The sequence below is a fragment of the Archocentrus centrarchus genome, chromosome 15 (genome assembly GCF_007364275.1).
Source record: "Archocentrus centrarchus isolate MPI-CPG fArcCen1 chromosome 15, fArcCen1, whole genome shotgun sequence".
Taxonomy (NCBI): domain Eukaryota; kingdom Metazoa; phylum Chordata; class Actinopteri; order Cichliformes; family Cichlidae; genus Archocentrus; species Archocentrus centrarchus.
Genome location: NC_044360.1, coordinates 14,690,789 through 14,705,932, shown reverse-complemented (window position 1 = coordinate 14,705,932; position 15,144 = coordinate 14,690,789). Strand labels below are relative to the sequence as shown.

At 40.9% G+C, this 15,144-nt stretch overlaps 1 protein-coding gene across 1 annotated transcript; it reads right to left on the bottom strand.

Moving 5' to 3' along the window:
• Positions 1-12,836: 12,836 nt before the first annotated feature.
• LOC115793466 (dickkopf-related protein 1-like) lies at positions 12,837-14,617 on the bottom strand. Its single transcript, XM_030748480.1, has 4 exons — positions 14,217-14,617; positions 13,948-14,092; positions 13,663-13,797; positions 12,837-13,545 (listed from the first exon to the last, which is right to left on the bottom strand). Exons 1-4 carry the CDS (start codon positions 14,430-14,432, stop codon positions 13,277-13,279), a joined length of 765 nt encoding a protein of 254 aa, XP_030604340.1. The 5' UTR covers positions 14,433-14,617; the 3' UTR covers positions 12,837-13,276.
• Between the last annotated feature and the right edge of the window lie 527 nt (positions 14,618-15,144).

The window sequence follows — 15,144 nt, the reverse complement described above, 5'->3', positions numbered from 1 at the left end:
TTGGAGAGTTGATCTTCCTCTCAGATTGCTCCTGGGTTTAGAATTTTGTTAGAAGCGTCCTTTAGCCTGTGCTGGAAAGACTGATGTGTTTAAAAGCTCTAACTGTGCACCACCATCTGTTAAATTGCTGCCATTGATAATCATCACAACTACTGGCAAATTGCTGCATCTTATCAGGGGCAATTAACAAAATACAGAACTTCTAAAACACCCCCTGGCTGTCTTTTCTCTTCCTGAAATTCTCTCGTTCTTTCTCTGTCCCTCTGTCAGCTGCTCAGACATATGTGGCCTCGTATCAAGGGATGCTTCTTCTAGTGAATGCCCATTGAAGGAAGCTATTTTGTCAAATGCCAAAGCCATTGGGTTGCTTCATATCCTGTCAGATAAGCGACCACAAAGAGCTCCCTTTTTTTCCTGACTTCTAAACTGCTCCCAACATCTTGACATCCTTCTCTCTTCCTCCCCACTCTCCTCCTACTCCTCTTGTTAGTTGATAAAGAGTGTTGTAATGTCAGGAAGGACACACATTCCTGACAATGTACTCAGGGATCTCTGAGGAGCTGGGGTTCACTTCCTTGCAATTTCTGTGACAGATCAGAGGGAAGGCGAGGGAGAAGAAGAAAAGGAAAAGACAGCGAGCGATGAGAGGAACAACTCAACATTTACTTTTTTTTTTTTTAATGACTGAACAGCAAAGTAGATGTGGTAAAATGAAGGACAGAAACTTGTATAAGTTTCAGAGACCAGTCTCTTGTATAAATATAAGAGACTGGTCTCTCCTAATAAGAAAGTAAGTATGACTGGAGCAAATTAGGAAGAGTAAGTGTTTGTATGGAGGAGGTCAATCAGTCTGTTGACGTCACATTTTCTGTTCGACTCCGCTCACTTGGAACACCAGCTAAGTAGGCAATACAAAAGTACCTGGTACCAGATATTACTACCTAATGGAAAACTCTAAAAACTGAGCAGAATCGAGTTGAACCAAGTGGGTGCTAGTAGAAAAGAAGCTCTTGTTATTGTATCCAAGCTATTTCTTTGTGTAAAGCTTTTTTCACAAATGCACTGCACTCCATTTGCAACCTATCTCAACATTCAGTTCGGTCCATACATATTTGGATAATAACACACTGACTGCTTATAAGTTGTATATTAAAGATTTTGAGTTGATTCAAAGTATCGAACTGGTTGGCGGCTGTTTGCTGGAGCTGTCAGCATGAGGTCCAAAGAGCTGTTGATGCAAGTGAAGGTGTCCATCATTAGGCTGAAAAACCAAAATAAACCTACTAGAGAGACAGCAAAAACTCTCTAATCAAATCAACAATCTAGTACATTCTTAAAAAGGAGAATGCACTGGCTGACTCAGTAACATCAAAAATCTTGGAGGAACTTGTAAGACAACTAAAGTGGATGTTCACCGAATTCTTACCTTGGTCAAGAAAAAAATCCCTTTACAGCTGACAAAAAAAAAAAAAAAATCGACAGATGAAACCAAGATAAACTTGTACCAGAATGATGGGAACAGAAAAGTACAACTCAAAGCATACCACATGATCTATCAAAGGAGGCAATGTTATGGCATGGGCATGTATGGCTGCCAGTGGAACCAGGTTAGTAGTGTTCCTTGATGATGTGACTGCTGATAGAAGTAACAGGAATTCTGTAGTGTACAGGGCTATGCTCTCTGCTCAGATTCAGCCAAATGCTGCAAAGCTGATTAGAAAGTGCTTCACAATGCAAATGGATAATGACCCAAAGGACACTGCAAAAGCAACTCAAGACTATCTGAAGGCAAAGAATTGGGATATTCTTCAATGGCCAAGTCAGCCACCTAATTTCAACCAAAGAGAGCATGCTTTTCAGCTGAAAAGACAGAACTGAAGGCAGAGAAACCCAGAAATAAGCAACAACTGAAGGCAGCTGCAATAACGCTCTGGCAGAGCATCTCAAGGGAGGAAACTCAGCATTTGTGATGTCCATGGGTTTTGACTTCAAAGTATTAAAAGCAATACTTTATTCCATTTAAAATTATCTTAGTTTGTCCAAATACTTGTGAGCCTCTGAAATGGGGAAGGGGGGGGGGGGGGGGGTATAAAAATGAAACAGTTAATACTTTTGTTAAACTCCTTATTAAAGCTGAAACTCTGCACTTCAATCCCATCTTTGTTGTTTGATTTAAAATCCGCTGTGGTGGTGCAGCGAAGCAAAATTACAAAAACCGTGTCATTGTCCATATACCTATGATTCTGTAGGCCATGTCATTCAGATCGGAGGACTTGTTGCCAAGTCAAAAATAAGAAACTAAATGAAAAGAAAAATAAACTTTATGTGACTGCCCTGCAGGAGTCAACAGTAGCACATTTTCTTAGTGTATCAGCTTGATTGTAAATTACACGTACAGCACAACAAAAATGCCTCTTGTCTCCAACAAGCCAAAGTTTCCACACCTCCCTTGAGGCAAAATTTGGATGCTTCTCAAGCAGAAGGCTCAATAAAAAGCAGGCTTGGTACTTGGCCCCAAACCATTAGTAGTGAGCTGAGGCGCTCCACGCAGTACACAGGCGTTAACTGCCTCGTCGCTTGTAACTTTGAATCCTTTTTTTTTTTTTTTTTTTTTTCATGCTGGTGTTTTTGTAAACAAGGTTGTTTGAAAACGATCGTTAACACCTGTGTGCTGGGAAATATTGTATGGGATCAGGACACTTGATGCTGAAGAGTCTGTCCTTGGCTGATAAGTGTAATGCTGCCCATGTGTTTGCTCACAGACTAGTGATCTGTGTTATCTCACAAAAGCTCGCGGTTCTTAATGTCCATTTGAAGATCTTTCATCACTTAATACTCTTTCATCTTGGTCACAAGGCTTTAGTTTCTTACTCATCCTCTCTTCCAAACTTGAAACTGGTCTGGAAACTTTCTTCAGCTGTTGTCAGTGAAAACAGGAAGACTACAGGAAACTGTCCAATAATGATGACAAATATAACAATGACAAATTGAATATATTCCCTTAAAGTGGACAAAAACTGAGCTTTTAATTTTGTTTTTCTTTTCTTGCACAAGAAAACTAAAGCTTGTTTAGTAGAATTACTTTTTCATACTATTTTAATTTGAATTGAGTTTATTTTCCTTTTATTTACACATTTTCAGTTTGTCAACAGGAACTATTTCAATTTAGCTGCCCTGCTGATTCTGCAGAAAAGGCTGCTATATGTAGGATGAACAAACACAGCATTACATATGAAGCCTACCCAGTTTGGCTCCTATCAAAATGGTTGAAATGCTTGTGGCTTTGTGATTAAGCTGCTGCAAACCACACAGCCCAGGGAGAGTAAACCCAACATTTAAACCAAAAACCCAGATACAGGCAGCCTGGGCAACAACAGTGGCATATTAGTAATTACCCCAAGACAAAATGTCCGTCATTTGTGTGTAACCCACATTCAGGCAATTCAGCTTCTCAGCACATGGAATTAAGTCTGGGAGGCTTGGAGGGGAGGGTTGAGGTAGTATTATGCAGCCATTTGACAGCCCTGGATTGTCTGGAGGAATTAAGATGACTTGTTGTAAAACATGCGCCTGTGATTAATGTTAGAAGTTCCAGCTGGGTTGCTGCAATGACATTTTTTGTGTTTTTTCTTTGTGTGTGTGTGTGTGTGTGTGTGTGTGTGTGTGTGTGTGTGTGTGTGTGTGTGTGTGTGTGTGTGTCACTGCTCTCTCGCTTCCTGTCTACCCATCTGTCGTTCTATCTCTCATCAATGATCAAATACAGATCACCTGGTAGTTGGACTTCAAAGAGAACAACAATTGGATATCAACAACACCGTTACTTACCAAGTCTCTGTGAATCCCTTTCTGACCAGTGGGACCTTGTCTGGAGGGGAAAATACCCCATCTGTCCAGCAAATGCTTCCATATGGACACAAAGAGCGGGGCACATTCTTGTGGAAATGAAAGCAGCTCCTTTAATCTAAGAGACATAATCAATAATTGATAAGGCCTGTAGCCACAGGGCAAAGTGGTAGTTTGAAGATATCCTAAGACAAGATTGGTGATGGGACAAAATGGGGTGATGGGGGTTATGTTGAATTAAAACATTATGCATGGGGAACTGGCTTGGTAATCATGGGTTCCTATCAGCTCTTTAGATCACTTCCTGCAACCTTAGCTTAGTTGTAGTCCAGTGATCATTGTTTAATCTGGAAAGAATGCTAATTAGTGTGGTAGAGAAGCCAGCCCTTGCCGACATCACCAAAATACACTATGTGGTCAGCTTAAATGAGACACAATGGGATGCCTTCACAACAGCTATTATGCAAAGAAGTACCAATTCAGAATGCAATATCTGTCTAGCAAATATTTACCAACACCCAAAGAAAAGCAGAAAGCAAGCCAAACAGGCAGCTAGAATGGCAAATACTGAGGATAGAGAAGGGCTGAAATGTACATTTCTGAAGCAGGAGGTTAGACTGAGGCTTCTGAGCATAATTCAAGCCCCTTGGGAATGTGCTGATTTGGACCTGTGATGCCTAAGATAACCAACTAATCCTGGTGTCAACCCGAATTTTAGTAGAGATTCAAAAATAACACCAAGGATGGAGGGAGGTTTTAGGTTTGGTTTTGATTTCATGGTACTATAGAGTTAAAAAGCTGAATTATATTGGAGTGCCAGGAGAATTTGTTAATCCCTGGAACTCTTTCTAATGATATGGAATGACCCAGCAGGGTGCCAGTGGTCTTAAAGGCTCTAAAAATAAAGATGCTTATTTGCAATCCTGCATATGGGCCATGCACACAGAGAGTGGCAAACTGCGATACCAAGCAAGGAGAGTGTGTGTGTGTGTGTATATATATATATATATATATATATATATATATATATATATATATATTCGTATTTTTCAATGTTCCCTGTTTATCAAATTAGGGAAAAGCTGTCACGCGTCATAAATTTAACTCTTCGTCTCTAGCTGTGGCTGCGAGTGGGGTGTTTGTATGTCTATGATTTATACCTTTCCCTTCAGTCAGCTGTGAGAGTGACAGTAATATGATGTTTCCCACCCACAATGGAGGAACACACACAGTCAGCAACCTCAACATGGCTGTTTGCTATATCTATAGGCTGTTCCCAATCATTTCCTTACCCACAACATAGACAATGAGCATGCTGTACTATTAAGATTTGGTTCTGTGGATTGAAGGTCCAGGCAGTACATAGCAAAATAAAGCAGATTTGAGGCAGGGTGTAATTCATGGAAATTTTAATGAGTAGAATAAACTTGAGTCTTTTTGATTCCTACACTTTGGACAGATTTAATAGTAAAACCTTGCAATTTGGAGAGGAAGAATCGCCACATATACAGAGCAAAGTGTACTTAACCAGTTTGCTCATTTACATTTGTTTGGTGTTTCCTTTTGTCAGACCATTTAGGTGTCCTTAGATGTTGGTGTAAACAAATCAACATTTAGATAGTGTACTAATGTGTTGCTGAGAAGACTGTCTGAAGATAACTACCTTTGATATGACCCCCTGCCACTCACACTGTCACCAGCTTAGCCCCACCAGCAGAGAGGCAAGACAATCCAATCCATTTGCCCCCTGGAGAGATCAAAGTCTGTACCTCCTCCTCATCTTTAACTATTACCAAGGACTCCACCTTTGAAAAGTCTCTACACAAATTAAATTGTGTGTCAGCCTTTGTCTTTGGTGGGGTTGAAGACAGAGTTTTTCAAATGATGGCGAACAAGCAGGTACATTAAAGAGTTCAGGTGTTGAAGCAAATGAGATTTACTGGGGAGGCAGAGTGGTATGGAAGGAGGTGGCGAGTGGCAAAAAGCTCTGATTAAGGCCTGGTGACTGTTAAGGGACAATGGTTGAACCACTGGGGTCATAACTGTGCCTTTTTCTGATGTTTCCCTGTTGAGCAAAAGCTACATATTACACAACAACTGAGGCTTTTGCTTAGGTCCAGAGATATTTGTTCATGACTCATAAAGAAACACTGTTCCCTGGTTGAAGATGTTTTATGGAATGAACTAAGGGATACGAGACATCTATTTCCTGCCCCTCATAAATGTTTGTCTGCTGTCAGCATACAGGATTAGACACGGTAACTAGCAATACCTACGGATGCCCTAATACTTTTGTTTGCCAGTCACTGGTTAAGCTGTCTCTCCTCAGTACTGTAACTCATTTTTCAAAGTATAGGGTTTCTGTGGTCACCTTTATTCAATCAGCTGTGCTAATTGACTGTGACTCCATAAGCCTGCCATATTTCAGTGTTATATAACTGGATATAATTTTAATTTTTTTACTGAATAGCAACTCAGTCTGCATTAATTTTCCACCAACTCACTCAGCTGCAGTATTTTTTTTTCTGAATTCTTTAAAAACTTTGTAAATAATGAGTAAATTATATGTGTGAAGCAGCTTTGCGCAGTGTGGTTGTGACTGAGGCAGACTGTACATAGCAGCCAGGAGCTGAGCCAGCTCTTGCCCTGGCCCTTGTCCTAGTCCCAGCCCCAGGCCGCCAGCAGCAAGCCTCTGGACCAACCATAATGAAGAGTAGGCATTTTTATCCACAGCTGCAATTCTGCCCCCCTCCTGGTGCATCTGTTCACTGCCTGCTCGTCTGGCAAAGTGGGTATGTATTACATATTGGGATATAATTTGTAAAAACAATGGGCAGATTATTTGTTTACACTGAAGTGGTCACAGCTGTGTGAGCAAAGGATATGTTGCACATGGAGAGAATAGAGAGAGAGAGAAAATCCATCTGAAAGAGACAGGTGGTCGAGGAATCACTGTTTTTTATTAAACAGCCAGCAGCAAAGGGAAAATAAACACGTGTGTAAGTCCAGAAGGCAACAGAGCGTGGCAAAAACACTGGGTGTTGTGGTCAGGTATCTCTTTACTTGAATTCACTCTTTCATATAGTGTTACAGTAACAGGCAGCAATATAACACAGCCACTTGTTTCTGGTTCAGCCCAACATCGACAGATTTTAGGCCTTTATAACGGAAGTCAGAGCACAGAGGTTACCTTCATGTGGTAAATGATGGACTCAGAAGTAGTATGACTTCATCACAGAGGGACCTGAGACCACAGCAGCAGTAACAGATGGAAGGAACACCAGGATGGATCAAACTAGTCATCCATTAGCCTCCCTGGTGAGCGGTGTGTGTCACAGCAGCAAGAAACAGGGGCCTCAGTGTCACCACATGCACATGCCTACACAGATCTCTGAATAAGTGAAAATAAGCATGACACTGACATTACAAATGAATAGTTTAAACTAAAAATATGGTCCTACCCTAAGAGAACCTTGTTTCAAAACTTCTTTCTGAAAGACTGTAACTATGTGGCTAGCTTATGTAAGACCAACATAGGGAAGCAGCTAGTAGGCAGGTATCTAAAGAGCAAGCTATATCATGTTTGTTACATAGGAGTGAAATGTATCTTTTCATCTATATCACTGGGGGAAACTAATAAGCATATTTCAGAAAATGTGAAATTGTATATTTGAGCAAAGAGCTTGGATTTAGCCTAGCTTAGCATAAAGACTGAAAGCAGTGAAGGTTAGGGTGTCACTCTTTAAAGTGAAAATACCCCCCAAAGCTTCTGTAGCTGTGTACTTAACTCTTTTTTTTTCTGCTTGAACAAAAAAACCCCAAAAAACTCAACTGTACCTTTGTTCTTTTTTGTTTTTCTCACTGCTGTATGCCCTCTGTGCAGAACATCATGAAGTCATCATACTACCAAATTTGGCCCCATGGCACTTTTACAAAGACCAGAAAAAAATCTGTGTCATGTCTGGAAAATTATACTACCAAGAACAGCTGAATGAATAGACTATTAAAATTTGGATGAATACATAACTGTTCCGAAATCTGTAGGCAGAGGCAGCCTAACTACAGTGTATCACAAAAGTGAGTACACCCCTCACATGTCTGCATATATTTAAGTATATCTTTTCATGGGACAACACTGACAAAATGACACTTTGACACAATGAAAAATAGTCTGTGTGCAGCTTATATAACAAGTCTTCACGTAGAGCAACAATTCGTCTTTTGAGATCCTCAGAGAGTTCTTTGCCATGAGGTGCCATGTTGGAACTTTCAGTGACCAGTATGAGAGAGTGTGAGAGCTGTACTACAAAGCTGAACACACCTGCTCCCTATGCACACCTGAGACCTAGTAACACTAACGAGTCACATGACATTTTGGAGGGGAAATGACAAGCAGTGCTCAATTTGGACATTTACGGGTGTAGTCTCTTAGGGGTGTACTCACTTTTGTTGCCGCTGGTTTAGACATTAATGGCTGCATATTGAGTTATTTTGAGGGAAGAATAAATTTACACTGTTATATAAGTTGCACACAGACTACTTTTCATTGTGTCAAAGTGTCATTTTGTCAGTGTTGTCCCATGAAAAGATATACTTAAATATATGCAGAAACGTGAGGGGTGTACTTACTTTTGTGATACACTGTGAACATAGTTGGATACCGTTGTGACTGTGAGCAAAGAACTTGTGATCTTGTTGATTTTGAAAGGGTTGCTTTAAAGACAGGGACCAGGCCTGGAACCACTTGCAGTCAGTTGCTGTCTTCATCGCAACTCAGGTGTGTCAAGACAGCGATAAAATGCCAGCAAGCTGGAGTCAGTCTGCTATGAGTTTGCAATTGAATTGCATGAAGCTTATATGCACGTTAAATCTGCTTGAGTTGATATGGCAATTAGCTGTGATAAATCAGCAAAAATTGCAAATTTATTGCCATCTATTGCAAATCTATTGCTGTTTACACACACAGAAATTTAAATTCACTACTTATATTCAGAGTCCAGCCAGAACCTCATAGATTTAAAACTAAATTCAAAATTTCCTCCACAAATAGTGACTTAGTTGCTGCAGGATGGCAATTTAACTGCAAAAAGACATAGACACACTGCAACTTTGCTATTATACAGGAATATAACCAGAATACAACCTGTTTGCAGTCAGGTAAGTTGAGTCTCCTGCTGCAAAGAGATACACACATATTGCAGATGAGTTGCGCTCATGTGCAACAGATTAAGATTAACATTGATTGCAATGTCCTGGCAATCTGTGTTTATAAATTAAATGGTAAATGGACTGGTACTTATATAGCACTTTTCTACTTAATTTGAGCACTTAAAGTGCTTTCTTACTAAAAGCCTCATTCACCCACAAATTTGATAGTGGTCATTTGCAAACCTTCACCAATCTGTCTTGGCATGCTTGCAGTCAGCCTGAGTTGGACCGCAATTGTTTGGAGACAGATCTCCTCCTACCAGGTGACCTTTGCGGTTGCCTTGTGATTGAAAGTGGTTGCCCAGGGGTTGAGGGTGTTGCACACTCAACTTCTGGCTGACCAGCTGGTTGCCAGAACTGCTTGCAGTTGGTCTTTCACAGCAAAAAGAAGTCTGCATTCATCAGGGAACCACTAATTTTTCCTAAGGAGTTTTTGTAAGGAAGCTGCTGTCCTATTTTTTCTCTAGTGTGACTTAGTCATTATACAGAACTGAACTCATTGGATCCTGACTCCGGATCAACACAGCATTGTGTGTAATGTTGACCTTTTCATCTCACTCTTGGAAACAATGCTTATGCTTTTAAATTGGGTTCAAATTCATGCCACGAGCAAGATAGGCAAAGATAAGTGAAACACAATATATAAATAAGTGAGTGAGAACAATTGTCTCTGGTAAATGACCTGGAACGTAACCTGAAACCCAATCATGTCATCAACTCACTCTGTGAAAACCCTTGTTTCCCCTGTTGTGTTGACATCACCTAAGTGTTAAATAAGTGGAACAAACCTGTTCTCCACCTGCATTCACACACTCAACACATTGTGCAGAATGAGTTGTCTTTTGTTTAATTATTATTTCCCAAGGACAGGGAGATTTCCACTTATTGCTCAACTAGGCTGATTGTCATCCCACAAAGATGAATAGTGAGCATTGTACTTCTCTTCTATGAAGCGATCAGTGCCAGCACCCAGAGGTTTGACACCTCCCTGTGAAATGTTGTTTACATAAGAGCTTGGGTTTGATCCGAATGCTCATTCCAGAAGTATGCCATCTTTTTCATCTGACAAAATAACGTGCATTGCGTCTGTGTACTCTGCTTCATTTCTTTACCCTTTCATCTCTTGACGGTTCACTCATGGATTTGTTAACTCAGGGATGTCTGTCAGTGGTGTTTGGCAGCAAAGCTAGAATAACAATGGTTGATATACCAGATATTCAGGCAGATAAAAGCTTTTCTAACTTTTAGATTGTGAAGGTAGATAAGCAAATAATTTCTGTTTTTATTGCCCATTAAGTCTTATTAAAATACTTGAAGAATATCTCTCCGTCTAGATCGGAATCTAGTTTGTTTCATGTTTGAGTTGTGCAAATACACAGGAATGCATAAACAGAAAAGAGAAGTGTTAATCAGTATTTTCATGAATTGCAGTATGCATGTGTGCTGTTAAGATAAGTGTTTGCAGTAGTTACATGTTTCCAGTTTTTGGATGCCTACAGTAGCATGAAAATGCATGCCAGTGGATGTGCTGATTCATTCTTGTGGTATGACAACAGCAAATGTGGGCGAGTATGCTGTTACTCCAAATGTCTCACACCCCAAATTTCACCCCTACAAGAGCTTGCGAATGTGTGTTTGTGCGTGTGCATTGCTGTACATGTGTACAAACTTTTTGGTTGCATGTGGGGACATGACTGTGTCTCTCTCTCTCTCCCTCTCCCTCTCCCTCTCCCTCTCTCTCTCTCTCCCTCTCTCTCTCTCTCTCACTCTCCCTCTCCCTCTCCCTCTCTCTCTCTCTCTCCCTCTCTCTCTCTGTGTGTGTGTGTGTGTGTGTGTGTGTGTGTGTGTGTGTGTGTGTGTGTGTGTGTGTGTGTGTGTGTGTGTGTGTGTGTGTGTGTCTCAGTGCTGTTAGTGTTGAGTTTCTTTCTCTGGACTCCACTAAATGTTCCTTAGCTGCCTGTGTAGAGTGCGCACACACACACAAACAAACACACACAACCTGGCCTTCCTTGAGTTAGGGCACATGCCTGTGGCCTGTGTAAGTCTGTGGTTGGTGTAATGATGACAGGCGCACACACACATACTCACAGATTCCAGGACCCCCACAAACATGACTTGGCTGAGCCTGCATGGTATATTGTGCTGCTGACAATGCTACCATTATTCTTAATTACTCTCAAGAATAGACGCTAAATTATTTAAATGGAGTGTGTCTCTCTGAATGTCTGGCTGCCTCTTGGTCAATGTGCCTATCCTCAGCAGTGGTGGAACAAATACCCAGATCCTTTATTTCAGCAGAATGGCAATACCACAACATTACTATGCCCTAATCATAGAAAATGTGAGTAGTGCAGTTAGTAGGTAGAATTATAAGTACTGTACTCATTATGCTGGGAAAATGGCTCCTGGCTGTGTTTTCTTGTCATATACACTATCTTGATATTATTACTGGTGCATTTACATCTAAATGAGAGCTTTCTTGGATTGTTTAATTTTTTTTTTTATATATATTTTTTTAAAAAAGTTTCAAAACTGGAGAGCCATATGAATGGCTTTGTGCAAGATTTGAGCTGATGTTTTTGTTTTTCCACCACTGATATTCAATGACAGCCAGAGTAAACCTCACCTTGTCTTCCTTGGACAAACTTCAAGCTAATGTCTCTGGATGTAAACAGATGAAGGGGTTATCTGGCTCGGTCAGATATCAAGAGTGTCTTGTGCTCCTTTTGATCTGACAAGAGAATCAAGCAAAAAGTATAGTAATTTCCTCACCGTCTTCTAATCTAAACATGTCTAATTACAGGCACCAAGGCCTATTTGAGTGGATTCATAGCCTACATATTAGAGCACATCAATTGCACAACAGCCAGGAAATGGGGTGTGCTGTGCAATTGGAGAGACTGAGAACCAAGATCCTTTTTTTTTTTTTTTTTGGGTTGCATCACAGAAAAATTGCTGTGGTGCACCTCATTTCATGAACCCTTGTGTAGATTGAGTAAGATGAAATAATTAGAGGCTTTAGCTTGGATAGCTAGCTATCTGCTCTGCTGCACATGAAGGCAGGAGCATCATAATTAGAAACTAGTCAACACCAAAGGTTTAGGTGGCAAACACGTTCGTCAGGACATAGATACTTTGTTATTACTGCTTTGCAGGCATCATTTGATATGGTGGCTTGCCTTCATCTGATGACATAGCTGTGATTGACCATTCTCTGCTTCCACAGCAGGACCTGACGGGTTGAGTCTCCAGCAGTGACTCATTACAGTTGTATGTTTGTTGTAAGTTTGTGAGTGTGTGTGTGTGTGTGTTTGTGTCTTCCTGTAACAACTGTGTTTAGTGAGTCTGCACCAGGTTAAGCACCACAGTGATCGTTTAAACAACTTTTGCTTTTCAGAAGGGGACAGTTGTTGTTTACATTAAACATTTGTGTGTGTGTGTGTGTGTGTGTGTGTGTGTGTGTGTGTGTGTGTGTGTGTGTGTGTGTGTGTGTGTGTGTGTGTGTGTGTGTGCCAGCTATTACATATTAAGACTAAATTATTTAGTCTCTTACTTTTGCCTTCTTAAGCCTTCTTCTTGTGTGTTTTTGCTACAGTAGATTCAAAATGTTTACCAAAAAATGAGCATTAGAAAGAATGAGTTAAGATTATCACATGGCATTTAATAAAACAAATATATTCAAATTTTCAATAGATAACATTTCTTATAAAACATTATATATAACACATTTACAATGCATGCAGCACCATATGTTTATAATACTGGTGTTGACAGAATGTAATAGCTCATTTAAGTGCCACATCCAGGAAAATATATACAATACAGTAATTTACTGCAATAATAATTGTGGCATTTAGTTCCATAAAAAGAGAAACAAAGCAGCTCTGCCATTCCCAACGACATGCATTGATCTTCCTAATACTTCTGAAATGTCACTTCCTAACTTTGGACTCCTCATCTGCTGAGAGGGAACTGGATCAGTCCATCTTGCACTCTTGTATCCCTCTGGGTGTATCACTTTTCCAGGAATCATGTCTATCCTTCCGGGTGATGTGTTTGTGTCAGCAAGTTTGGCAGGAAAGAATGTCTTAGGTGTCTGTGTGTGTATGTGTGTCAGCATCTCCTATGTATGCAAGTGTTTGTCAGTGTCTGTGACTGATTTGTGGGTTTTGCTGGGTGTGTGAGTGTGTATTTTTCTCTTTCTGTATGCATCCGCTCATTCATGTCAGCGTCTCTGACAGGTGTGTAGGTTCCGGGCTGCAGTCCTGCTGACAGTGTGATCTCCTTTCTCTCCTTTCTCCGGTCGGCAGGCCAGGCCTTCGCCACAGTCACAGCGCTGGAACAGCTCCAAGCCATGGTTGCCTTTCCTACGGTGGCGTGTGCACACCTGGCCCACTGTCAGAACAGGCTTACAAATGCGAGACCAGAAGTGTCTGGCACAGCAAAGACCCTCTGAGCAGTCTGCAGATCTCAGGCAGGCATCCCCCTCTTGGCCTAGAGATGGGGAACAAAGTGAAAATATGTTACATGGAACAGACCTCCCTGAAAACTTCCTACTGCTGTTAGATGAACCCAACAGCTAAGACTGGTGATTTTTAACAGCACACTTACCTTTGTCAGCATGAAGCTGGTTGCTATGGGCACTGGGAGGCTTCTTGGCTTGATGTGCCATGGTGTTGTTGTGTGTGTGCCAGGAAGTGGTGAGGGATGCATCTGTACCATCTATGTCACTTGCCTGACAAACACCTGGATAAGTCAAAGGGCAAAATTAACAGTTGCATTTAAGGTTTGTAATTCCCACTGCAGAAAAAAATAAACCCTTAGTTATTTAAGATGTAAATAAATAAAAACAGATACAAGATGACTAAAGAAAACCATTATTTCAGATGAGCTTACCGTTGCTGCAGCGGTTTCCTGCACAACACATTGAGTCCCTTGCGCAACGCTTTCGGTTCTTACGGCAGGGCAGGCAGGCGCCCCGAGCATCGTTGCAGAATTCATCACCTCCGCAGTCTTCATCATCCGTACAAACACCTGAGTTCTATATTATGATTAAAAATGAAAGCAATCTGTCAGGAAGTATATTGCCATATACGACAACTTATATGAGTGCAACATTGTCGTGGCGCACAGACTTGACTTTTACGCACGGCTTAATTAATTACCTGCAAGGTGTCTACGGGTAATTTGTGTCCCACGCTACCGGAAGGTGAGGTGCGAGGACTTGGACTAACACTGTCGGCACCTTTGCCAACCGGAGCACCGGGCAGGTTTTTGATAGCGTTGGAGTTCGTCAGGACTGTACCCGCGTTAACGTCCCCAAGGTATCCAAACAGCGTGAGATACACAGCCAAGAAGCGGCGGGCTGAAGGCATCTTCATGATTCTTTTCTTAAATTGTCCTGCAAACGCACGATAAAATGTCCCTTCTGTTTCGTTAAGAAGATATCTGTGAGCGGCAAAGTCCAAAACGGCCTTGAATCCCGAATCCTAAAGTTTCCAGAGAGTTTCGGAACGATGCTTGGAAGTCTCCTGACTCGCAGTCCTGGGATGATCTCTCTTTATACATGTGGACCTGTTTGTCTTCCCGCCCCTCGCTGTGCACTACAAAGGCGGAGGGGTGGAATTTCAAACAGGGACCCAGTGTACGGAAATGGCCATCTATTCTCCCTGCACAGGACAACGTTTCAGTGTTTGTGATGATAATGACCTGCAAAGTCTGCCTGAATACCCATCACCCACTGGTACACACGGACGCCCCCCCAGTCAGTACGTAACGTACTCTATTTAGTCAGTATAAAATATATACATGAAAAATACTGATTACAAATAAATTCTTCTTTAACATTTTATTTTATCAAGGTTTTTTTTATTATTATTCATTTAAACCCTTACTCAGGAACACGAGTAATAATGCCTTGGGTGCCTTCTTCCTTTGATAGAACTCTAACATGATTTTTATTATATTTCAACACAGAAAATAGAAAATGACAGAGTTTTTCCTTTTTTAATGATCAAATATTTAGATTTTTCAGAATTCATGTGAATTTACCAAACTAAATAGCTAGCTGTTATGATTTTTTTTAATGATTTC

Coding starts and splice junctions, on each gene's coding strand:
- LOC115793466 (XM_030748480.1), bottom strand. CDS start 14,432: ATGAAGATGCCTTCAGCCCGCCGCTTCTTGGCTGTGTATCTCACGCTG. Junction 14,093..14,216: donor TACCCGTAGACACCTTGCAG/GTAATTAATTAA, acceptor ATCATAATATAG/AACTCAGGTGTTTGTACGGA. Junction 13,546..13,662: donor CCAGCTTCATGCTGACAAAG/GTAAGTGTGCTG, acceptor CCCCATCTCTAG/GCCAAGAGGGGGATGCCTGC.